Source organism: Anas platyrhynchos, chromosome 1 (assembly GCF_047663525.1).
Source record: "Anas platyrhynchos isolate ZD024472 breed Pekin duck chromosome 1, IASCAAS_PekinDuck_T2T, whole genome shotgun sequence".
NCBI lineage: Eukaryota > Metazoa > Chordata > Aves > Anseriformes > Anatidae > Anas > Anas platyrhynchos.
In genome coordinates this window covers 163,739,962-163,764,166 of record NC_092587.1, presented here as the reverse complement: position 1 = coordinate 163,764,166, position 24,205 = coordinate 163,739,962, and the positions used below count along the sequence as shown (strand labels likewise).

At 36.9% G+C, this 24,205-nt stretch overlaps 1 protein-coding gene across 24 annotated transcripts in view; it reads left to right on the top strand.

Moving 5' to 3' along the window:
* The window catches only part of LMO7 (LIM domain 7), a 129,330-nt gene extending 105,436 nt beyond the window's left edge, over positions 1 to 23,894 (top strand). For 10 of the 24 annotated variants that reach the window (XM_038183937.2, XM_038183593.2, XM_038183903.2 and 7 more), the window contains 18 exons: positions 660 to 821; positions 2,229 to 2,413; positions 3,063 to 3,123; positions 4,160 to 4,216; positions 6,092 to 6,117; positions 6,409 to 6,513; positions 7,086 to 7,127; positions 8,008 to 8,100; positions 9,508 to 9,902; positions 11,998 to 12,063; positions 12,363 to 12,428; positions 14,295 to 14,347; positions 16,082 to 16,301; positions 17,206 to 17,478; positions 18,847 to 18,955; positions 20,674 to 20,776; positions 21,291 to 21,337; positions 23,168 to 23,894. In XM_038183937.2, the coding sequence (XP_038039865.2) occupies positions 660 to 821; positions 2,229 to 2,413; positions 3,063 to 3,123; positions 4,160 to 4,216; positions 6,092 to 6,117; positions 6,409 to 6,513; positions 7,086 to 7,127; positions 8,008 to 8,100; positions 9,508 to 9,902; positions 11,998 to 12,063; positions 12,363 to 12,428; positions 14,295 to 14,347; positions 16,082 to 16,301; positions 17,206 to 17,478; positions 18,847 to 18,955; positions 20,674 to 20,776; positions 21,291 to 21,334 (2,060 nt within the window). In that variant the 3' untranslated portion in view covers positions 21,335 to 21,337; positions 23,168 to 23,894. Of the gene's footprint in view, positions 1 to 659; positions 822 to 2,228; positions 2,414 to 3,062; positions 3,124 to 4,159; positions 4,217 to 4,369; positions 4,412 to 6,091; positions 6,118 to 6,408; positions 6,514 to 7,085; positions 7,128 to 8,007; positions 8,101 to 9,507; positions 9,903 to 11,997; positions 12,064 to 12,362; positions 12,429 to 14,294; positions 14,348 to 16,081; positions 16,302 to 17,205; positions 17,479 to 18,846; positions 18,956 to 20,673; positions 20,777 to 21,290; positions 21,338 to 23,167 lie in introns of all 24 variants that reach the window. The other 14 variants (XM_072032487.1, XM_072032491.1, XM_072032489.1 and 11 more) reach the window with 10 other exon arrangements.
* The last annotated feature ends 311 nt before the right edge of the window (positions 23,895 to 24,205 follow it).

The following is a 24,205-nucleotide window of genomic DNA, read 5'->3' as shown; positions in this document are numbered from 1 at the left end:
TGCAGCCTGTCTTGCAAAATATCATTAAAATCCAAAGTCCAAATGGCAATAAAATTTACTCTTAATTGATTTGTAGGCACTGCTAAAATAAATACAATTCAGAGAACTCTTAACAGGACAGCACCTAGCAATACCTTGAGTGAGACCAATTGCCACTCAACTCAGAGCTATAAAATATTGTTAGCAAAGCAACATAGCAGCATATTCTTGTCAATAGAGCCCATAAAATGTAAATAAGAATGAGGAAGTCATCTTATACTGGAATTAATTAAACGGAGTATATTTTTGGGCAAATAGGAGGATTACCCAAACATTGTCTGAACTTCAGCTAATTGTTGGCTACAGACACTGTGGTGCTGCCTGTCTCTTTCAGAAAGGCAGAAGAGGGCTAACCAGAGCCTGTTTATTAAATGTGAATGCTTGCAAACCCCAAAGACTAACGTTTGTCATTTTATGTTTTGAAGTTCAATGCTACTCTAATATTAACTGATTTTACTGACCTTATATTCACAGTACTGTCATTTTTTTTCAAGACTTTCTGAATATCCACTAATAAGCATTTCTCTGTATGAATTGCTACTTTATTCCCTCAGTAACAGCTGTGGTTAAAAATAAATAACTGTTAAAAGATATTTTTTTTTTCCTTCTGTTTTCTGCAGGTAGCCCTGCAAAACTTTCTCAGCTGCATGTAGATGATGAGATCATTGCTATCAACGGCACAAAGGTTTCACATATGGACTATAGTCAGTGGGAAGAAGCCATCAACAGAGCACTAGAAACTGGAAACCTGGTCATGGATGTTAGACGATATGGAAAGAATGGTGAGTTGTTTCATAGGGCAGATACAGTATGCTCTGTAAGGCAAATAAGCTTCCTCTCTGCTGCACCTGACAGCTGAGAGTCCTTATTACCCTTACAGAAGTAACATGTATCTGAGCTAAGTAGTTTGCTAAGGTCTGTTGCATTTTAACACAGCTTGGCTTTTTTAACTCCTTGTGCATTAGAAATGTTGTGGCAAGCAAGTCTACTAAACATTGAACTTACCTCTGTCCAGTGCTCTGTCCTGCTTTTAACAGAACACGCAGCTGAATAAACAAATAAAATGTACAACCAACACACAAGGAAATATAAAATGTTCATTTCTTGCCATACCACAAAAACAAAGAGGGGCTAGTCTCTAGAAGATAGTCAAGTTTGGAGCCTCTGTCCCTGAAACAGCAGCAGTTCCTTTCTTCAGTAAAGGAGAATCTTGCCTGTTTACCTTCATGAAGGGTTTTTGCTGGTGTATGAGCTTGTGGTTGATATAGCTCTTCTCTACTATGATTTTAAACATTTACCCAAATATTGTGATGCCGTAATCTCAACAGAATGGTAGTACCTATTCTAGCTAGTGAAGGTTTCCATCCCAGCTGAAGGCCTTGTTTAGTCTCTGGGCTTGCCATGGGTCTGATCAGGATACCCTTTCAAAATCATGAAATAACTTTTACAGAATTGGGAGAGTGATCAGTGACTTATTTGAGAGTATAATGACAAAACATTATTTTAGTGGGATACTGGGTAGAAAAATTTAACAGCAAGTGGAGAAAAAAAAAAAAAGGAAAATAATTGATTGGGGAAGAGACACAAAACAAATCATGATTTCTACAGGACCTAGCAAAAATGAAAAGTGAAAAACTATTGGAGAGTTCATTGAATAAACTGGAGGGAATTGGGGATGGGGAGAATTATGGAGGCTGAGCGAGGATGTTGATTTTTTCTTCCCCTCATAATTTTTTTCTAGTTCAGACTACCCCTCCTTTTTTTTTATTGTTGCCCTATGTGTTTCCTGAGTATCTTGGATGTGAAAATGACACTTCCCTGAATAGTGTGTGATTGAAATATTACCTTGTGTGAGTAAAGTTGAAAGAATTCTCTTGATCATTACTAATGCTGATGAAATAGTTTTCAATTAATACTAATTACTCTCTAATGTTGAGCTGCGATAGTCCATGTTAGTAAAATACCTGGCAAACTTGTGGCTTCTGACTAACACTTGTATTTTTGGGGAAGGCGGTCTGCTCGTAAAAGCCCCTTTTCCTGTCTCCACAAATTCTACCTGATTTGCGTCTCTCCGTCTTTGTTCTTTGTTTATGTGTCTCTTGTGTTATTTTAATGTGTTTTCGCTAAGTGTTGTTCTGTTCTTTGACGTTACTGTCTACGTTAATTTCTTGATCTCCACATACCAAAAGACTGGGGCAAAGACCAGCCTTCCCTGCCACATGTAAGGCATAAAATCCTCAATCTCACCAGTATGGGTACCAACATTATAGGTACATCTGAAAATAAATGGATTGATGCAACTTCTGGAGAATGTGTTTCAAATGTTTCAACCATATCATCAAAAAGAGAATTCTCCAGCAGTCTTCAGAATTCTGTGAGTATATTTTTGAACAGTTGTGGGATGTTGGGGAGGAGAAGTGAAAATTGATTGCCTTGATAAGGGGAAGGATGGAGAGGAAGAAAACCTCTTTTTCTTAACTTGCATTGCTTATTTTTAGGAACATAAAGATTACTGCAAATATGGAGATATAACTAGGTAGTAAGATATATACGGTGCTCTAAAGACTATGAAAAATATTAAAATATTTAAAGACTGAGTTAGCTGAGGTGTGTACATTGCTTATTCTTTAGAAAAGCATATAACCTCCATCATTAGTGTAAATGAATGTTGCAGTCCAAAGCAACAGCAGTTATGTTCTTTCAAATTACCTGCAAATATCTCCCAACCTGCCTGCCCAGGAGCTGAAATAGGAAGGTCTTGTCTCCTGGCATTTTCTTGCAAACTAATGTTTTTTACTTCAGCTACCAATTCACAGCCTGTTACAAATCCCCACAAATGCCTCCAGTCATTTTATCATATAATATACTCAAGAAGTTTTAGTTAGTTTTCATATCCTCCTGTGGAATTTTAATATTTTGAAATCAAATGTTTCATGATACACAGCTCCTGTCAGGGGAGAAGTTTAATTGGATCAACTTCCACAAGTCTAATGAATTTGAGTCCTGTATCTCTTATTTTTTAGGGTACGGAAACAAAGTTGATAAATGGAATGCAAGGAGACCTTGGATCTAATGAACAAAGAGGTAAACTACCATTGCTTTTCATCTTCTAATGTATGGGTTTGGAACAAGCACAGATACTAAACCTGTAATTATTGCAAGCTTTATATAGTGGGCTAAGTGAGACCTTAATGAACTAAAAACTAGACAGGTATCACAGAGATCTAATTGCATCCAAACTGGGTGTAGTTTGCTTCCTTGACGTGCTAAACAGTTGGAGAACTGACAACAAAGCAGTGACAAATCCCCTGTCTCAGCATTAGTGGTTGTAAACTTAATGTAGAGTAGGGATGAAAGAGAAAGAGGAGGTGCAGAATTTGTTATAATTGCTACTGAATTGTGTGGAGACTGGATCAGTATGAGTATCAGTTTATTTCACTGCCCAGGAAAAAAATGTAGAGTATCCATTTTCTTTTCTGTTTTAGTTGTGACGTTAAGGGAGAAAGCTGTGGTTGTTTTTTTTATTACTACTCTTAGTTGTGTTCCTGACAAATTGATATTGATGGTTCTGGCATGAACAACAATTACTTATGATGCTATGAACAATTATCTTACTTGATGACAGTGAGAGAAACCAGGTATTTACACTTCCAAATGGAACAGTAAGCCTTAAATGGGAACTCTGTATTTCATTTTATCTTGCATGTGCCTGGTGATATACAAAAGTATCCCCCAAGAGATAAGTTGTCCTCTGGAGATGCCTTTCCGATGACGTTAAATGGTGATTAGACTCCTTAGCCTAATTTGGCATCTCAGTCAAGGTGGCTGAAATTAGACGGGAAGAATCTGAGTCTGAGTTTGATGCTTGTACTGTTGTTAAAGTTGAACAGTGTCAGTGATAAAATTAAATACTAATCAGTATATGATGTAACCTACTAAAAACTATTTATTGCTATGAAACATTAGGTTTTCCTTTATTTCAGGGGCTTTTTTTTTTTTGTGACATGTCCGTAGACTGGAGGTGTAACAAACTTTTGTTATCCAGTGGTGATAGTCATTTGAAAGAAAAACAAAACAGCACCTCATTGACTTGTCTGTATTCTTTGTATCTTTCAAATAGCATCTGAACCAATTTCTTTGAAAAACTTAAAAAGACGGTCACAATTTTTTGAACAAGGTAAACCAAAGAGCTAACATTTCATGTACTTCCATGAAAATGTTCCTGTTGCACACTCTTCTTAACAAGTCTGGTGCTGGGTACTCTGCCTCTTCAGCATTGTTTGCTGCAGTTATGACAAAGCAACATAATTCATTTCCCTTCTTTCCCCAGGGTCATCAGGTTATTCTTACAATTCATGGGTCTACCTTTGTGGTAATGGGTCTTTGTGTGTTCTATCTATAGCTATTTAAATCTTTTGTATTGTTCATATTCCTTTTTTTTTTCTCCACTGGATAGGAGTAAGAGGGATAGCACTTGCTGTTCAGGTTTACTGCTACCTACAAAACAAAATAATGTTGAACATTCCAGTAGAAGCTTATTGCAGAGTTCAAACAGCTGTTAAACTCAAATTCAGAGCAAAGCATTTTATTATTTTGAATTGCAGCTCTCTATATATTCTAAATCAATGGAAAACAGTTGTGGCTGGTCTTCCACTATGTGGTGAAGTCACTAGATCCTGAGAAGACCAATACAAATTTTGAATTGAATCTGCTAGCTTTTAAAGGCAAAAATAAATAAATAAATGAGGCTCTCAGTTCTGGTTTTGTAGGTTGCTTTTCGGTGTTCTGCATGTCACAACTTGCATACTTCCACTAATGTATGTCTAATGCTGTCTTTAGACTATATATGCCTTGCTGTTTTGCTGTAGCCTGAAAGAGTGAAATTGTGGCCTGCTGGAAGTCCAGTGTGAATTTGGCCAGTGATTTGAGCGAAGCTAAGACTTATTCCCCTGGTTGTGTGCCCTTTTATTTTTTGAGAAGTGATACGTGAAGTGCCACAGCATATATCTGTGTTTGTGGTTCTGTTTGCTTACTGTATCTGTTATAAGGTGGTATTTTTTTGATGGCTTCCCCTCTGCTTTTTTTTTTTTTTTAAGGCTGGCTGTGAAATTTGGTTTTCTTTTGATGAATTTTTGCTTGAGGGGGAAGAGAAGGGTGTATTTCTGGAGTGTACACTCAGTGTACTTTTGGTCATTTTTAACTTTTGGAATTTTGACATTACAAGGTTATAGAAGAATTTTCTTTTTTAAATCTGTGCAGGCCAGCATAAGCTTACAGGTGTGAGAAAAGAGAGGAGCAAAACAGCTACAGCTTATGTCTGCCTTTAATCTCTCCCGGTGCAACTGCACAGGAGATCAATTCTATTTGTCCTGTTGTTACTGCGGCTGTTTGGGTCTGATAATGAAGACAAAATTGTGAATATGTAGGGTTTATTTTTTAATCATTGTTTTGGTACAAGCTGTGATCAAGCATGATAGCCTCAGAGAGCATAAAGCTTGTGGTAAATGGTGACGAGCTCACCAAATTAAAGTATGCTTTGCAGAGTAGGAAAGGGAAAGCAGGTGCAAAGGTAAAAAGCACAGTTTCATGATGTAGAAGTTGCCTATTGCTCTTGGTTCATGCCAAGGTTATTAGGTGAGTAGCTGCTGTACACCAGAGCAACATTCTGAACATCTGGCATGCTGAACATCTGGCATGTTTTTTGCGATAACAATAGGAAAACTGCAGCAAGAAGCTTCTGTTTTGCCACAGTGGGAGAGGTACTGCCATTTCAAACAAATGCTGATAGCACCTGTAAGCATGTAAAGCTTTTAAAGTGTTGCACACGTTAGTTGAAAGCACCTAATAAATTCTGACCTCAAGTAAGTGAAGTAGGGTCAAATGCTACAAGCATGGCTTACTAAGGAAGTAAAAATTTAGTCTGAAGTTCAGACTTTCCACACCTGAGGAAGTGTTAAAGTAGTGAGCAAGTCTTAAGGTAGTTAGTATGCTTCTTTCTAATAATTTTATTTTTTGTTTGTTTTGTTTTGCCTTCTACTTGCAAATCCCACAGGTGGCCCGGAGCCTGCACTGCCTGATGTAAGTACTGTTTACACATAATTAATGAGCTGTATAATACTTGTCTTTTCAAGAAGCCCGCAGCTTTCCATTGCTTTTTTACACTGCCTTAAAATTCCAATCAAATCAGAGAGCTCTAAGACTTTTTTTAATGTCTAAGAAAATGGTTACTTACTGTCCCTTTGAAGAAGTTGATTTAGGTTCTTGTCATTCTAAAGCTATAGCATTTGTAATGGCTTTTATTTCTCTTTTAAAATGTAGCATTGATTATGTGTAGGATGATAACATTCATTCATTTCCATGCTGTATTAGCTCCCAGTCCCATCCATTACTGCTTCAAATCGTCGGGTTTGGGATCAAGAGGAAGAACGAAAACGACAGGAAAAATGGCAAAAGGAGCAGGATCGTTTACTGCAGGTATAGTTAATCTTCATGATCATAGGATTAACTGTTAACTATTAGGGAAGAAAACACTTCTTGATTTCTGTAACTCTTCTTTGATTGCTGAAGAGGACTTTTAGATACATTTGATGGGCTGTACAATAGAAGATACTAGCAATTATTAGCAAAAAAGAGGTAAATGCATTAGTGAGCTTCATGAAATCAAAGCCAGACTTGTATATTCACTACAGCCAGAAGTGCTCAGTCATCAGAAGGCTGGTTTGCTCTTACCGGGGGGGGGGGGGGGAAAAGTTACAAGCAAAGACCACTTAGGTCATCACATTTGAATATGATTTTTTTTGGTAAGAAAATTGTCTCTAGAATGAGTTTCTTGATAACCAGGTGACAGAGATGTCATTTACTCAGTACAAGCAGTGTTAATAAAATTTAGGCATTCAGCAGTAAATCTCAATGACAAAGCAAAACTTAATTGCTCTGTGTTGTTTTTTTCTTAATGTTTTGGCTTTTATTATTCCTTTTTAACTTGCAAACTCCTATGAGGCAGGAGAGTTGTGCCCTTCTAAACATATTTGTGGTCTCTTTTACAGTTGGTGTACAATTTGACATGTGGAGAGATGGCTTTGAAAAATGTAAAACTTGTCTTCCCTTTTTTGAGACCAATCTGATCCCTCTGCTTTTGCTTTTATTTTCCCTTTTCCTTTTTTTGCCACCTGAAAAACTAAATTTGTCTTGAGTCATAATGTTGTTCCTCTTCCCGATGATCCCAGTAATGACTTTTTTAAATAACAGAGCAAGGAATATAAGCCAGTCTTTGTTTATTTCCAGGCGAGCGAGAAAGAAAGAGAGAGGAGAGAAAACAAAACAAAAAAACACAAACAAACAAACAACTAAAACCTTAGAAGGAAAATATTTAATGTTACATATTTTGTTTTCCCCAAGACTGAGGGAGTGACGGACAAAACCACCAAAATATTTATTGAGTACCTTAAATAATGTCTTAAAACACTGCTTTGATTTCATACTAAATCTAGTCATAGGACAAAATTAGAGGTCCAAAAATTGTCTTTTGTTAGGATAAGCTTCCAAAAGACCAAATGTTCTTGCTGAAACCAAATTACTGCCTCATATTTAACTTAGTAATGACTTTATCATATTACTGTGCCCAGTTCCAAGTTAAATATGAGTACTGTCTTCCAATAAATACTTCAGATAGCTGGTATTTTTTCAGTTTGGAACTGAACTGTAAAGAAAGGGAATGTAATGGATGTGAGGTCAGTTGTTAGGTTAGCATACAAGAAGCCTGGCTTCTCTGAAATCAATGACTGAACTCCTTTTGATTGTATTTGAGAGGATATCATTCACTTTCGGCACACCTGATGTCCTGATGGAAATCAAGCATGTTTTTACCACTCTGGTCTTTTACAAAATAAATTAAATTAGAGTAGTACATCTTAATGCAAGTAAACCAAGTTTCTTATTTATTTGTATCACTTCAATCTAACCTAACAGGAGAAATACAAACGAGAACAAGAAAAACTGAGGGAAGAATGGCTGCGAGCTAAGCAAGAAGCTGAAAGAGAGAACTCCAAGTATTTGGATGAGGTAAACTATGAATACGGGTTCACTTCTGACTGATAAGCTTCATGGTTTCATAGGTTTGTTTGTTTCTATTAGAAACACGTAAACGGGCATGTAGTTATTTTATGTCACTTATCTTGGTTTGGAAAAGAAATGGTCCAAAAATAAAATTGTCTATAACTTGGTAGAAAGAGGTTGCGAAGATGGAAAGGAAAGAGGAAATGCGGTGTTCTGAGACCTGTTGAATTCGACTTTTTGTCATCATGGTTAGATAACTAAGGCAAGAGAGATTAGCATAATGTTATAGCACGTAGGAACTATTGTGATGAGAATGAAATGGTCACATTTATTGTATAATACTTACCTCCTAATTTTACCTTTGAAATTCTGCTTCAATGATTCATTAGGCACGTTTGTAATATTCTGGCTTGTTAATAGCACCTAGTTTGTTCTATCTCTGGAAAATATACATATCAAATCATATTCAATTTTGCTATCATATATTTTAAAACTTTGAGTGTGTGTAGTTTCTATAGCTGCCTACTATTGTGTCTGTTGTTTTTGAGAAGATGTACAGGTTTTTTGTTGAGCATGGAAGGTGTGAGATCTCTATTGCTACATGAGTGCAACTTCCAGCATCTCAGCTGGATCAGTTGTGTTTATATGGTTATGAACATGAAGACTCCTAAAATCTTAGGACTTCAAATTGAAGAAAATTCTTTGAGCTGTTAAAGAACTTCGCTGTATGAGAGTGTAAAAAAAATTTTTTTTAATTATAAGAAATTTGAATGGACCAGTCCTTAATTTGAAGAGAACAAATACTCTTTGCCATTAAAACTTATTTTGACCACTGAAAGATCTTGTTTTGTGTTTGAGATAAGTTTTAGAGTGGTAAGTCTGAGGCTTGACTTTCAAATGGCACTAGAACGTAGGAGGATGAAATTTCCTCCACATGATGATTCATGTGAAATACATTGGTCTGATAGCCACTTATGATGGCTCTCTTAGGTGGGTCTTGGAAGTCAAAACACTGTGGAGAAATGTTGGATGTCACAAAGAGCTTGTTTCCGGTGGGGATTTAAGTGGAAATGGAGTGGCATGAAATGTAAGAGATGCTTTAGAAGGCTGAATGCTTCATATACTTGTGGACAAGCTGCCCATTGTGCTTCCTAAGACTGCTGTGAGGAATGAAGCTTTTGAATTAGGAGAATGTGCTAGCAGGCGCGTGCGCGCACACACACAAATCAAAAGTATATGCCGCCTGTGTTTTGCATTCAGAGTTGTAGGGATGCTTTTTACAACAGTCTTCCCTCATGGAATAAATAACCTAATTCAGCTACCCGTTTAAAAACAAAACAAAACCAACCAACCAGAAAAACAAACACACACCAGAGCTCTCCCCCCTAAAAACATTTATTTTCTTTGCTACAGGAGCAGACCGTTCTAACCTTAAACACGCTCTCTGTCTCTGCACGGGCTCCATCTGTGTCCAGCTGGGGGGCAAGCCCTGAAGCAAGTACTCCTGAGGAGCCAGAAGGAGATGTAGGAAATGAGCTGGCAGCACACTTGCTGGGCAAGGAAGAAGAGAGGAGACATCAGAAGGAATGGAGTGTCCAGGAAGAAGCAGCACTGCGTTTTGAGCAAGAAAGGGAACTTGAAGAGTTAGAGCTTGAAAGACAACGTAAAGAGAGGGAAAAGCAGTATGCTGAGGAGCAGAGGCGGCAGGCAGAGATGGAGGAGCAGAGGCGGCGGGCGGAGATGGAGGAACAGAGGCGGCGGGCAGAAAGGCCAAAGGAGGTGTTGGTGGAGACATCTCAGTACCAAAGGTTTGTACTTGTGATGAGATGAACACTCCCTTCTTCATAAAAATTCAAATATCTTTCTAAAGGGAGTATATATCCTGAATATATAAGTGCATTCATGTAGGATTCATATTGCAGATTAATCAGTGCAAGATGTTGCATAATAGTCTCAGCCTGCTAACACCTTGTATATGTAGTTTGACAGGGAAACAGTAAAAATATCCATGGTTCTGCCATCGTTCGCACATTTTGTAAGCATAATCAGATCAGGTACCTGTGACTGAGTTGCCATAATTTGAGCCCCACTGCTTCTTAGTCCATTTTGTTGCAAACCAATTATTTACCTTGTGCAGACCAGTCTTCTTCTGTGTTCCAAAAGTCTAGAAATAATTGCATTTTCATTTTTACATTTTAGCTGAAGAAAGATATTTAGAAGCTGATTGGTGATAACTTAAAATTCTGCAGCCTGGCTGGCAGTGCTCATTGCTATAAATACCTTATTACACAGAGTATCCTGCTGAGGCTGAATAAAATGTTCTTTCTTTCTGAATGTAGAAGAATCAGGTGTGAGATGAAATTTTCTTCCATGAATGAAGTGCTCTATTAACCTACTTCTGCTCGTTTTTAAATGGGATGTACATATACAGTAATTTTAGCCAAATCAAAGATGACCTAAAACACTTACTATGAACTCCTGTGTAAGAACCCTTGTGTAAGAATGTGAAGTAACAGTCACTGTCTCAAAGTACAGGTCTTTGAGAAGAAATACCAGGTTAATTCTTTTACAACAAGTGCATGACTGATTTTCCAGACTCATCTATCATTGTAGCTTGACAATATGACAATAAAATTTAATTGTGCTAGTGTGCTAATTTATCAATGAGGGGCATCATGCTATATGAGTTAACAAATACTGTCTTAGTCATCAAAGCCTGTTAGAAATACCCACAGTGGATATTTCTATCCTTGAGCATGATAAAATTTCTTCCATTAATTTCTACATCAAATTGCTTAAAAAAAAAAGTTTACAAGTGCATGTTCTTGTCCAGAAGTTCTCCAACAATTCTACAGGCATCATGGGAAATTAATCTGTTCAAAAGATTAGAATAGTAACTTTTTCTTGTTTCTTGTGCACTTAGTTGCAACTCAAGGCAGTAAGCTAACTTTGCTCTTTCTCTCAGTCTTTTTTTCTTTGTTCTAGTGTTATCTTCAGTAATTTCTGCTTATACATGATATCCAGTTAAATCTTAAGAGAGGAAAATATGATTACGAAATTGCATATATTTGCAGGGAAGGCTGTGAGATCTGGAGTTACTTCAGCTCACAGAGAATTACTGCTCCTTCAGATCCCTGCTGAGCAAAGCAGAGGCACAGTTGTTACAATGGCTAAACAGGTTCTTGGCAGCTGAACCAGGGTTTCCCTGTAGTTTTAGCTTTCCCCAGTTGCAAGGTAATAGGACATTGTTCAGTAACTTATTAGGCTTCTGTAATATCTACATATCTAAATATCTGATATATGCTTTAGTCTCAGGGGATGCAATTGCTTGAGGTTGCTGCAAAAGGATGTGTTTTGCTAAACAAGGATGTTGTTTAGTAAAGTTCAAACTGGAATTTAAAGTAGCTATTGTTAAATGTTTGTTTTACAATGATATCCCAAGATTTGGCTTGAAATCTGAAATGCTCTATAAACACATATGAAGGCACAATATTTACTAAAAAGAGCTGGATTAGCTCAGCTGATGGCAGAGCGCTGAGGCTGGGGACAGGCAACTGGAAGAGCTTTGTTTGTAGAAGTTAGTGAGTGTTTCTCTCTATGGATTACAGATGACACCCATGAAATTTGCTACAATATGCATCTAACTTCTGGAGAACTCCTGTGTTTTGACAAAGCTATCTCCTGGCTTTGCAATGGATGAGATCACTGTTGTATATTGGTCTTCATAATTTTTCCAGTGTCTTAGAAAGTCTTGGTCTTTTTTTATTCTCTCTCATGTATTTGTTTGACCAACTTCTGAAATTATTTTTTTTCCTGTATGTGTATTTACTGCTTGTTCAATTTCTATTATTTTTTTTGTGTGTATGTGTGTTTAATACTTTTTTATATCTTTGTTGCCTCTAGACATCATGAGCATTATGAAGGATCTAAAACAATAGAGGACCGATCTGGTCACCCTCTTATTGAGAGGTAAGAAGAAATTGAATCAGTAGATAGGTTGAAACATCTTCAGCAATAAATGTCAACTATTTAGGCATGTTGAAGTTTAGAATCCTTGTCACTTACAAAAAGTAATTTCAGGCTGTTTTTCTAACAACCTTTATTTTGGGCTTCTTTTTTACATTGTTTTGGACTGATAAAATTAAACCTTTTTAGATCTTTGTGTATGTAGGGTTTTGTTTCTTCTCAAGGATCTGCTTTGAATATTTTTGGCAGGAAATAGAGTTCTATTTTTTTCTCTGTATATAAAGGTATTTTTTTTAAAATAGGCATTATGAACGTTATGAAACTTCCAAAACCATTGAGGAGCGTCCTGGTCAGTCATGGTCTGACAGGTATGTGATACTGAATTTCGGTATATATGGTAATATTACTGTTTCTGTGCCAGAAAGTCTTGAAACTTCCAATAAACTTCAGCCAGCTAAGCGTATACCATGCATCACTGCTGTATTTTGTAGGTTTTTTTATGTCTTGCTTTTGTATTGAGAAAACAAGTAGCCAAACTTTTGGCAAATTATATGCTGTGCTGTAAACAACAGTTAGTCAGTCAGTAGGATTTTACTGGGAGAAGCAGAACTATAAGGAAGTAAATATGTGGGTGGTACTAGACTTATCTGGCTGGAAAACAATCCTGTGGTTGTGTCACAGTGTGCTGTACAAACTAAGGTGCAGTCATCTCAACAAAGATTGTGAAATTTAAGAGATAGCAAACAGGGAGGGAAGTGACAGCAGCAGCGTATTTATCAGGAAGATAGTAATGTGCCACCTGTTAAGTTATACTCTCTTACCTTAGCAACTTTGCATTTTGTTTTGCTTGTTGGTTAGCTTGGGGGATTTTTGTTTTTGTATGTGGGTTTTTCTTTTTTCAATAGAATGTACTAGCTGGTACAAATCCACTGGACTTTTTAAATAGTGTCCTTTTTAGTTATTGGGCTGTGGTTTAAAAAAAAAAAAAGCAAAAAAAAAAAAAAGCTGAGCATTTGTATCCAGATATAAATCCAGAGCCTTTGTATTAAGCCTTTGTCTTAGATAGCATCTCACAGTAATGAAAGATCTCTGCTGTGTATTTAGTCAGGTCTTATAATTGAGTGAGCATGCCTTTGTATCTTAAGAGGAACCCCAACATTCACAGGGAACAACTATAATAAATGAGTTACCTGGAAGATCTAAATCTAACTTCAGAAGATACCTGCACTAGGTAGTTACCTCTTGCATACATGTATGAAGAGAACACTCAAGTGCTTAAAAGCATCTCAGATCAGGCTGACCTGCTTTTTGGAGCTCCTGTTCAATATGATCAAATGTGCAATTGTTGCATATTCTTAAGGACTAGAATAGGCCCACAATATAGGGCAAATAATCAGAACTTGGGGGAGCAAGAAGTTTGCAATTGGTTTATGCATCATGTATCTGTACACAAAGGACAAAACTCCCTCAGCACATTGTTATGCATCCAGTGTTACACTCATAGACATACTGTTGTAACAGCTTTGAGTTGTGTCTCAGGAAAAGACTTCTGTCCCTTTCTGAAGCATTTTAAAATAAGAAACTGGCTCTTATTACTTGAGACTAATAATACAGCACAGAGGTATGGCTGAAGCTCCTGCTATGTAGCGTCAGTAACCCAGGTTTTTGCTGTTTGCCTTCCTGTATAGTGAATGGCATTTCTTGGCCAAAACTGATTAAAAAAACATGCTGCTGGGTATAATCAGTGAATAATAAATTTCCTATTAATAGTCTGCATGCAGTGTTGGAGAAGGTATTTAGATTGGTGATGTTACTGGAGTATGTTTCAAGTTACTTATGAATCTAAATCATTTATAAACCTGCTTTGAAAGTTATTGCTCCTTGATTGTACTTTTCTGTAAACTTCTACAGGGAAGTGACTTTGTTTTTATGTTTTTCTGAGGGGCGTGGGGGGGGCTGCTGGGGATGGGGGTTGATTAAGCAAGTACAATGATCAGTCCCTTATAGCTTAAGCACTGGGAACTTTTGATAAATAATTTCAGCTTTTAATGTATGGCAACCTATGTTTTGCAATACATTTTTGACAATGTAATACCCTGTTGTGTTTCTGTACATTTTTGATTAAAGGGATGTTAGAAAAGGTGGCTGCAGTCTGCAATGACTTTGCAAAGATCTTTGTCCATGATGAGGTCTCCTGCTTGAGGTAGTGAAATTAATATTTTCTATGTTTTTAGGAATAAATCCAAGTCAACTTCAGAATTGAATGAATTCACTGCAAACAGAAATGGTAAATACTTCTTAATTTCCATTATTTTTTAATACATTTTAAAGAGGTGTATCAGGAGTAGTTATCCTATGAAAAATAATTGTCAAGGTGCTTTTTCATAGTTACACCGTAAATTCAAATTTATATGATGGCACGACTTAATGAAGTTCCAACATAAAGAGGAAATTCATTTGTCCTAGGCTTATCTGTTGACTGTGTATGATTAACTGCTGTCTTAAAATAGCACTAATTACAAAGGGATCTTAGTCATCTAAAAGTTTGACATCTGAAAATGTAGATGAAACTCATCATGTAGATATACTATTGAAAACCTTTGCATTCTTGATATGTTGACTTAGTCAATTTAAAAAAAAAAAAAAAGCTGCATATACCAAGCTGATAATGTTTTTAACACAATTGCTTGCTGGTTTTAGCTTATGTTAGGATAGGGATGACACAGGTGGAAGTTAACTCTTGATACTGTCACAGTGGCCCTGCAGCTTCCTGGACTGCAGTTCACTGCTACCTTTCTTGAGTTGTTCTTCAGTTATGTTAATAGGTTTTTGTTTGTTTTCAGAGAAAAGTGTATGGCAGGGGAAGGAAGACTTTCTTAAATATATTACACTTAAAAATTCCTGAAAGCTATTCTTGTGTCTAAAACGTAGTTAGAAAAAGTAATCATAATAATATAGTCATCATAGTCAATCATAGTAATCAAAAGTAAGTCATAGAAATTATTATATCCCGAGTTGGAAGATATCCACCAGGATCATCAAGTCCATCTCCTGAGAGGGTTGTCTAAATGCTTCTTGAACTCTGTCAGGCTGGTGTATTGCATTAAAGAATTTTGCAAATTGACAATGTTGCTTTCACACATAAAGCACAGTCATTGAAGCTAATGAAAGAATACACACTATTTTATAATGGCAATCTGTAGTAGTAAAATCAAAAGCATATCTGTAATCAGAGTAGTATTTAAAAGGACTGAAATTTAAATTGAAGTGACTTATTGCTGAGTGATTTTCTTGATTAAATAGTCTTACTATAAAGAATAGTTACTGGGTTTAGAAAATAAAAAAAAATGTTATCTGTCAATGAAGATTGGAGAAAGAAGGTTTATTGGTTTCCCCTTTCAAAAATTCAAACAAGGATCAAAAGAGGTTGTACAGCATAATCTCATTTCCACTGGTTAGTTACCACAGTGTCTATGTATTAGAGAAACATTCCGTTAATGTTTTTAGTTAATTTTTATATATAAGTATACACACGTGCATAAATGTATACCTTTTTGTAATATGAAGTTAATGTGTTTAGTGTGAGTAGAGAAAGAATTCCTGAAAACAGAGACAACTTATAGAATATGGATCCTGAAAGAGAAAGAAAGTATTCCACCATTCACTTATTTTGTGTGCTTCAGTTTGTGTTGGAGGAAGTCTTGTGGAAATAGAATAAATTATTCCATTTAAATACATATGTACACAAATGTTTATATATTTTTACTAGAGGGAAAAAAAATCATTTTTGGGTAATTCAATATTCCCTTCTATATGTTTAACTTATTAATGGAAATATGAGTAAAACATCTTGCAATAATAGTGGGATATTGACAAGTTTGATGCTAGCAATATGAAACCCAACCATAAAAAGGAACTAAAGAAGCTTGTGAATGTGGAGATGAATGTCTGCTTCTGGAGTTATACTTAAGAGTACTAGATGGTCATTAACTGCATTTGTGCCTGAATGTTGTCTGAACAGGTACTCAGGGCAAGCATTCGGAGAGGTCTTGGAACACGGGGGACCTGCAGAAGGGGTCTCAGAAGGAGCACAACCTGTCTGCGGCAGAGTTAGAGAGACAACAAATCCTTCAGGAAATGAGAAAGAGAACATCTCTACACACGGACAGCAGCTGGATTAGGCAGCGTAGTTCCAGTGTACATAAGGAGCCTATTAGTTTGTACGGCAATAGTATGAGGAGGTAGGAACCATGTCAAAAGTTGTTTGTGTCTCCTCCGATATGTTTGGTTAGTCTAAACTTCAGCTTGTATTACAGAGCACTGAAACAAATCCATCATGTAAAATGATTTAATGTAAACTGAATAGCAACACAGGTAGTGGTGGCAGTGGTATTCTAGATTCTCTAGATGAGATTAAATCTCCAAAAAGAATGTGGATGTGACCTGCAAATAACACAATGGAAATCAATAGCTCTAACAGATGTGTTTAAGAATTTCAGTAGGACAATTCAGTGTGGAAAAAACTATAACTAAAGAGTGTACCTCTTTTATGTAGAAGTAGCGTATCAGAAAGTGTTGAGTTCACTTCTTGCTTTAAGTAATGCATGAGTACTGGGCTTGTCACTTAGGAAATAGCTAAATTATCAGTCAGGAGAGTGTTTGACTATTGGGCCAACACCTTGTTCATAGACCATGTTGCTGTGCAGCCTGGGTGGATTGTTATTTCTGATCTGGTATCCCTTAGAGAGAAAAATAAAAACAAAACCAAAAAAAAACCACCCTATCTGAAGTATGTTGCTGTGCAACAAATTCTGACATAGTTTACCCTGATAAGACATCAGTGAAGGGTGTTTTGCTGTTATTCTGCAGTCATTAAGTGCAGCCTCTCCTTCAGCTCTCCTGCTTTCTTTCCCATGAGACTAGGACTGGACACAAAGGATAATTTGCAGCTCAAATATTTTTAAATTGGTCTGATCATCTTGAGCAATATCCTAAACATACAAGTATATTCATGCTAGAAAATCTTAGAATATAATCTGCTAGGATAATATGCTAGGATAATTCTTTTGTCTTTTGAACTCAGAATGTAGCCGTTTTGGTTCAGGTGTGCTACCATTTACATTTGTACATGTACCTGTGTTACAGAGGAGAGTCGTTGGACAACCTTGATTCTCCAAGAACAAGCTCATGGAGACACCATTCATGGTTAAACCAGTCTGCCTCCACTTCATCTCTGTCCTCTAGTCAAGATCTCAGTCGCCCGGTGTCTACTTCAAACCGAGCCTACATGTGCACTCCTTCCTCTGCCAAAGCACCTCCTGTGGCCTCCTCTGTGAGGGCCCCATCTGTGTCCCAGCCTGCCCCCCGGGTTCAGTCTCCCGTCTCTGCTTCCCAGACAGGGTCGCAGACACGCAGCAGGTGAGTGGGTGTCCTTCTGCTGGGAAGATAGAGACGTTGGGCCTCACTGAAGAGTGGACTCTGTAGATACGGTGGTCTACAGCAGTGGTCTCACCTGTAACATTAATGAACAAGTCTGAAAAGTACCCATGTTTTTCTGGCTGGATAGGATAGTGGAAATGAGGGCTGGTATTACCTCTCTGCTCCAGACATTCAGTAAATTTCCCAGGTTTGTCATCAGTGCTTGACATAAGTTAAAAAAAAAAATAAATAATAATAATAATAATAAACTGGAATAATAATTTTCTCCAACTCCAAGCTGTATGTTGGTTACCAAAATCTTAGTAAAAGCCTACTCCAGTTGGCACTTCTGATATTTATTTCCGTAGGTTTGTTTTAACAAAAGATTCCTCAAACCCACACTTTATGGCCCTCACCTTCATCTCTCCTCCCCCTTTCCTGGCATGTGGTCAATATCATCTCAAGGAGCACTCAGGAATTCTCATAACCCATGACCCTGGAGAATTACATAGTAGCATGTTGTTTTTAATCTAGGAGGAGAAAGCAGGAACTGCAAAATGTTTTGAAACAAACTGGAATTCAGTTGTGGTAGGATAGATAAGTCTGCTGTTTTATGCACTTGAAACATTTTAAAAATACCTCTAGATAAGAGTGGAGAGGATCACACACACACACAATTACATGCATTATATATAACAGCACTGTAAACACTTCTTCACTAGCTCTTACATTCTCAGACACTTTTTGATAAATTGAACATTTTTTTTGAAGCTAGGTTCTTACATTCCTTATAATGTAAGAAAACGACCTTCTTAAACATGTTTGCTTATCTTGTTCCCACTTCCATTCTCTGATTTGTTAACATCTTGGTAGATCTAAGGAAATTGAACTCCATATGGTGTGTGTTCAAAGAGTTAATGTAATATTGTATGTCCAGGACTAACCTGTTACCTAACAAGGTGCAGATGGTGGAACTTGGCAGGGGTGCTTGCTAAAACTTAGTTTTCAGGATAATTCCTTGTAAATAAGGCAGGAGCACAAAACCCGTGTGTTTTTGCTCTTCAATCCTAACAATATACTTTTAAGTTCATTGTAGGAGGTATTGTATACAATGAAATCTCTCCCAAGAATGTGACAAAAAAATCTTCATTTGTTCCTATGTAACTTTGATCTAAATTATAACACTTCAGCTTTTCCTAGATCTCAGATCTACTGCAAATAATACTCCTTTTCAGTTTATTTTCCTCAAGCCTAGTAGTCCACTTTTTACCAGTATGTTCTTGGTTTTAATTTCAAAAATTCTTTAACTTTTCTTTGCCTTTTTAGACCTTTTCAAGCTGGTTTTAAGGATTTTCATTCTGTATCTAGGTCAGTCAGTGGGAAGAAAATCTGTTCATACTGTAATAACGTTCTGGGCAAAGGAGCAGCCATGATCATTGAGTCTCTTGGTCTTTGTTATCATTTACATTGCTTTAAGGTGAGAGTTGGGGAGTATCATCGTGAAAGAACAGGAACTAATCAGAAGCACGCATGGCTACTCAATGTTATGCTCACAGGGGCTCTACTAAAATCACTTGCTTCGCCTTCTACTCTGACAGCGTGGTATCTGCAGATTTCCATGAGGCAGTCCTATCTGCAGGCATTTAGCACTCAACTCTAGGATGATTTCATAAATGTTAGAGCTAAAAAGTAGGAATTCAACAAGTAGATGGACACACTGACTGTGAGATCACAGTTCTTTCTTTGAATTAGCAGCAAAAGAATCAGAAGGTGCTTGAGCCTCCTTTCCTAGAGAAATCAGATCTTTTTAAAATATCTCAGCTTGGACCCTGGGAATTGCAGCATCTAAGATGACCTGTCACTGCTAAACTAATCTTAGCAGTGTTCATGCGGTGCTTTCCAGGCAAAGGTATGTTGTCAGTGTTCAAACTGGCAAGATACAACCAAGCACCAAACCAGAAGTTTTAAACTAATCAGCCCTGGTTAGTAGCTAGGTATATTAAGCTCATTTTCAGCACTGAGACATAGTTGCAAGATTTCCAGTCAGCTTGGGGTAAAAGCAGAGCGGGGGAAAAAATAATAATAATAAAAACCTTCCTGCAAAAGATGTAAAAGCACTCATACTTTCCCTGACATAGGACTATATGAGGAATTAGACTCAGCTTTGGAGGTGCCATCATACCTTGCATCTTCCATGGCTTTAGTAAAGACTCCTCTGTGTCTCATTCAGTTTCCCTCTGTGCCCAGCTCAAATTATCAGAGTATTACAAGGGATTGACTCAAAGCTCTTTCCTGTCCTGCCCACCCAGACAGTAATCCACAGAGGCTGATTTTTACTCCCTTGCTGCAGAACATGTCTTCTGTGCAAGGGAGTCCACCTGTAGGCCCTGACCTACTTAAGGCAATTGGAAATATTTTTGTTCAAGTTTAATTATCTTAAGACTTGTTTGTTCAATCTTTCATAAATGTTGGAAAAACCTGCCATCCAGAAGATTCATTTCTCATTTAAGCAGGCAAGTTATGTGTAGAAAGTCAGTTACTTCTCATAAATTTGTTAAGGATAGTGTTACGATTTGAGTTCCTGTCCTTCCAGAGGTGGTTCATATCCATAGCAAAGATGTGTTCAGCCAGCATAGTTAAATTGTTTACTGTTAGTATGAAAGTTATCAAGCCCTTTATTCATGCGTTCAAGAAAAGTGAAATTGGCCCACATACAGATTTGTTACTATGATGCAAAGCTAGTGAAGTGTGTAGGACGCAAGTGTATGCTACTTTGACTGCCAAAGGGTTGAGGAACCCAGCACACGTATTGCCACATGGAAATCTGCAAGTAGCACACCCAGGTGTTCGGTGCCAAAATTGCTGTTGCCAGACAACAAATTCTTCCTTGTTGAGCCAACTTTAGTTTTCAGAGAAACTGAAGCTCAAATTAGATTTAATGAACTAATCTCTAAATAGCATCTGGTCTATGTTTGCTTAGTTGGTGTCTCTCTGCTACTCGTTGTCCGGTCATCACCTTAAAAATACTTTCTCAGGGTTGGTTGCATTTTGATCTACTAATCATTATACATTTGCTTCTAGTGGTTATGGGTTTGTGGTTCAAGCTTTGTTGGGCTTAATTCAAGCTGCTTTTGAGAAACATTTCCTTTTTTTAGTATTTTGTAAGGAGTTGCTAACTAATGATCTATCACACAGTGTGTTGCCTGTGGATGCGACCTTGGGGGATCCCGCTCTGGAGCTGAAGTCAGGATCCGAAACAACAAACTCTTCTGCAACGACTGCTATATCAGATTTAAAAGTAAGGCAATCCAGTTGCAGTGTGCATGACTGTAATTCTTCTTTGTGCTGTAAAACTTCAACTGTTTGTATAACTGAGACAGTTGATAGCTTTCATGTTTTGTTTCAAGTTGCTGTGTTAGTGAAAAGGTTTAGAAAGGTCTGATTGTCTGTTCCTGTCTTTTGTAGGGTGTAGTCATTCTTAACTTTTAACTTGCTGGTAGATGGTTTTACCACCTTGTTATTAAATGGCTTCAAACTGACAACGCAGTGTAGTCATCCTGTTTTCTTCATAGATCTGAGAAGGTGGTATTGAGAAGTTGCCTAGGCAGCAAACAACTTCTATTGATAACAGAGAAGTCTTTTTTGAGAATCTGTCTACATTTTTTTTAAAGTAATCTAAATACGTGTTTAGTTCAGTCTTAACCAAAAGTGGAAAGACATTAATTTATCTTGTGCAGGTGGCAGAAATGCTTCTTTCTTTTTGCATGCTATCATTATTTGAATTATAGGTCTGTGATTGGTTATTCGTTTAGGTACAAGTTCAGCAGGAATTGGTTTACTTACAGATCTTAATTAAAAGGTGCAGTATAACTTTTTTCCTTTATTATAGTTTGCAGAATTCTGATTTATGGAGCATGATGTTAAGGATTTGAATAGTAGTGTTTTGTTTTTTTTTTTCTGCTGTCATACATGATAGTAGACAACCTCCGAATTTTGATAAATCATAGTTTTATATAGCTTTATGTAGAAAACACAGAATTCTTTAGAATGATAGAATTCAGCTAAGGGAAAAGGATTTCTGAATGATTTTCTGGGAAACATGCATGTTTTTACATGAGCCCAGCACGTTTTTCTCATTGTGGTCCAGAAGGCAGTGAAGGGAACAGGATACTCATGCTACTACACATGAGCAGGACTTTAGCATCTGCTGGCTGAGAAGCCCAGCTCAGAAAAAAAAGAGAAGCTCTGCATCTGATGCATTTGCTGTTTTCAGGCTCTTTTGGCTTCCATGGGGAGGAAAAGCTGACTGCACCATTGAAATGATTGTTTTTAGCCCTAGCTAAAAACAAGCAGAAAACCCCTCATCTCTACTTGATGCTAACAGTGTATTCACAGAGGCTAATGCTAGGTGCAGGGACACCTCTGCAATCAGTGGAAGGAGGAAGAAAATCCCTCCCCTTCCCTCTGGAGATGATCCAGAGCACTGGCTCAAATCTCTCCAAATGTTAGAGATTATTGGAGATTGCCTGTTTGGAGATTACATCTCCTTGTTGAGTTTGAGACTGCGCTGAAGTGACTGTGTTCCTAATTAAAGCACCAAAGTATGTGAGCAATTCAATCTGGAGCCTGCTCATGTTTTTTTAGCTTTACCTATCTTTTCTTTTGGGTGCAAATTTTCTGTATGAGTTTGGAACTGAAAAAAAAAAAAGTTTATTATTCCCTGACAAAGACAGTATTCAGGGATGGAACTAACCCAAAACTTTATCATGGATGAAGCACTATTTATTCTCTCTGACATTATAGCCAATAAAGTCATGACAGTGAGTAGCCTTTCAGAAGCAAAATTAATCTCCGATAAGTGGTTGTATACCCTTCAGTGGTTGTATACCCTTCCCTTCAGACTGCATCTTCTTGGGTCAGTGGGCACCTCATAACATAAGATAGCTGTTAGGAGCTTGTGGGTAGGAAATGAAATATTGAAACTAGTGATTTGAACAATACAAAAACTAGCTATGTGATTACTACAATGAAAATATATACTGACAATGCAGCAGTGGTCTGTAATGCAGATAACTTTTTGTTTGCTGTTAACATTTCACATCACTCTGATAATTCAGTAGTTTGGAATGTGAACATATTGGCTAAAATGTTTGATAAACTGTAGGATTATTAATATTCACAATGTAATTTTACAGTCAAATATTTCTGCACATTTTAATGTTGATTTTGTTTTAAACTTGTAACATTATAGTGAAACACTGGTGTATTGGCAGGTTCCCTCAAATATGTGTAGAGAGAGAGAGGATAACCTTTTCTTGGTTTTAATATATATTGCTATAGTTATTTAGCAAATCCTAATCCAATTTATTGAAGGTTAAATTCAGAAAAACAGTGACCCTCTATTTGTGTTGATACTAAAAACAATTCCTAAGAACTTGGTAAGGTGCATGTTCTGTGGAAAACTACTTGGCCTGAAATATTTGCAGTGCTGTAGTTGAATTAAACCCAAGTTTTTATTGCTTATTACATTTGACTTTGTAGACTCAAAATGTATGCTGTACGTTTTGTTCCAAATTTCATAGATACTGGTAACACCATTGTCTGTCAATCTTTTAAGTGAAAAATTTATTTTTTTGTCATGAAGATTCTTCAATAGCTAGAATTTAATTACAGTTTTTTCTCTTAACAGCTGGACAACCAACCTCCATGTGAAGCAAACCTAGATATGAAACCACTGTTGCAGATAAAAGAAGAGGTGATTGCTGCTGATGTAGATCTATAAATATATATATTGTGTGTGTGTGTTTTTTCTAAGAGTAACTCTTGCTTGTCTAGTCTTCATAGCAATGCATTATATTCCTCATACAACTGTATTTTTATTTATGATAAAGTAATTGCAGTAAGGAAATATCTGGGGAAGATGCTTTTACTTTTACAGCTTCAAGTACAGAGAGCACAAGGGAGAATAAGTATATTTTCAATATATTTTTGAGGCTTATAATCAACTAGTTGACTTTCCAATGGTATATGAAGAGGGTATTTTGTTTCTAAGCTCTCGAAGCGAGCATTAGAGAAATAGTTAATATAAATATATATTTGCAATTGCTGTCTTTATTTTTGACATATATTGAGAGTGAATTCTCTGGGTTAATACGAAGCTGCGTTTAAATGCACACAAATGTGTTTGCTTTCCATACGCTGGTTTCTAAAATTATGTGCTTTCTGAAACTTCAATACAAAGAATAATCTGTTTGCTCAGTGGTGATGGCATAATATTCTGTGGAATCCATTCAATGGAAAGAGTTCTCTTTTCCTATTTGAAAAATGTAACTATCACTTTTTCCTCCACAAACGAGATGGAGAATGGTTGTTGAATTACAGTATATTTGTAAATAAAATTTCTGATGTTGCATTTATTAGAAGTTTCTTTTCTTTCACTCTAGCAAAAGGTGTTGTTAAGGTGATTTGCTGAAATATAACTTGAATTCTGGTCCTGGGAAAACTTTTTTCTATGAAAGGGTTAAAATGCCACCATAAAAATGTGTAAGAACAGTAGTTCTTGCTTTTTTCTCTTCACTCACAGACTTCAAATTTTATATGTATTTCCCCTGTCAAATTCCTCCCCCTTCACCCCCCCCCCCCCAGCCTTTAATATAAGTGGTGAGACTGATTCTCTGCCCTGTATGCTCATCGCTGAAGCAGGACAATCAGGTGAAGTGGAAGTTGC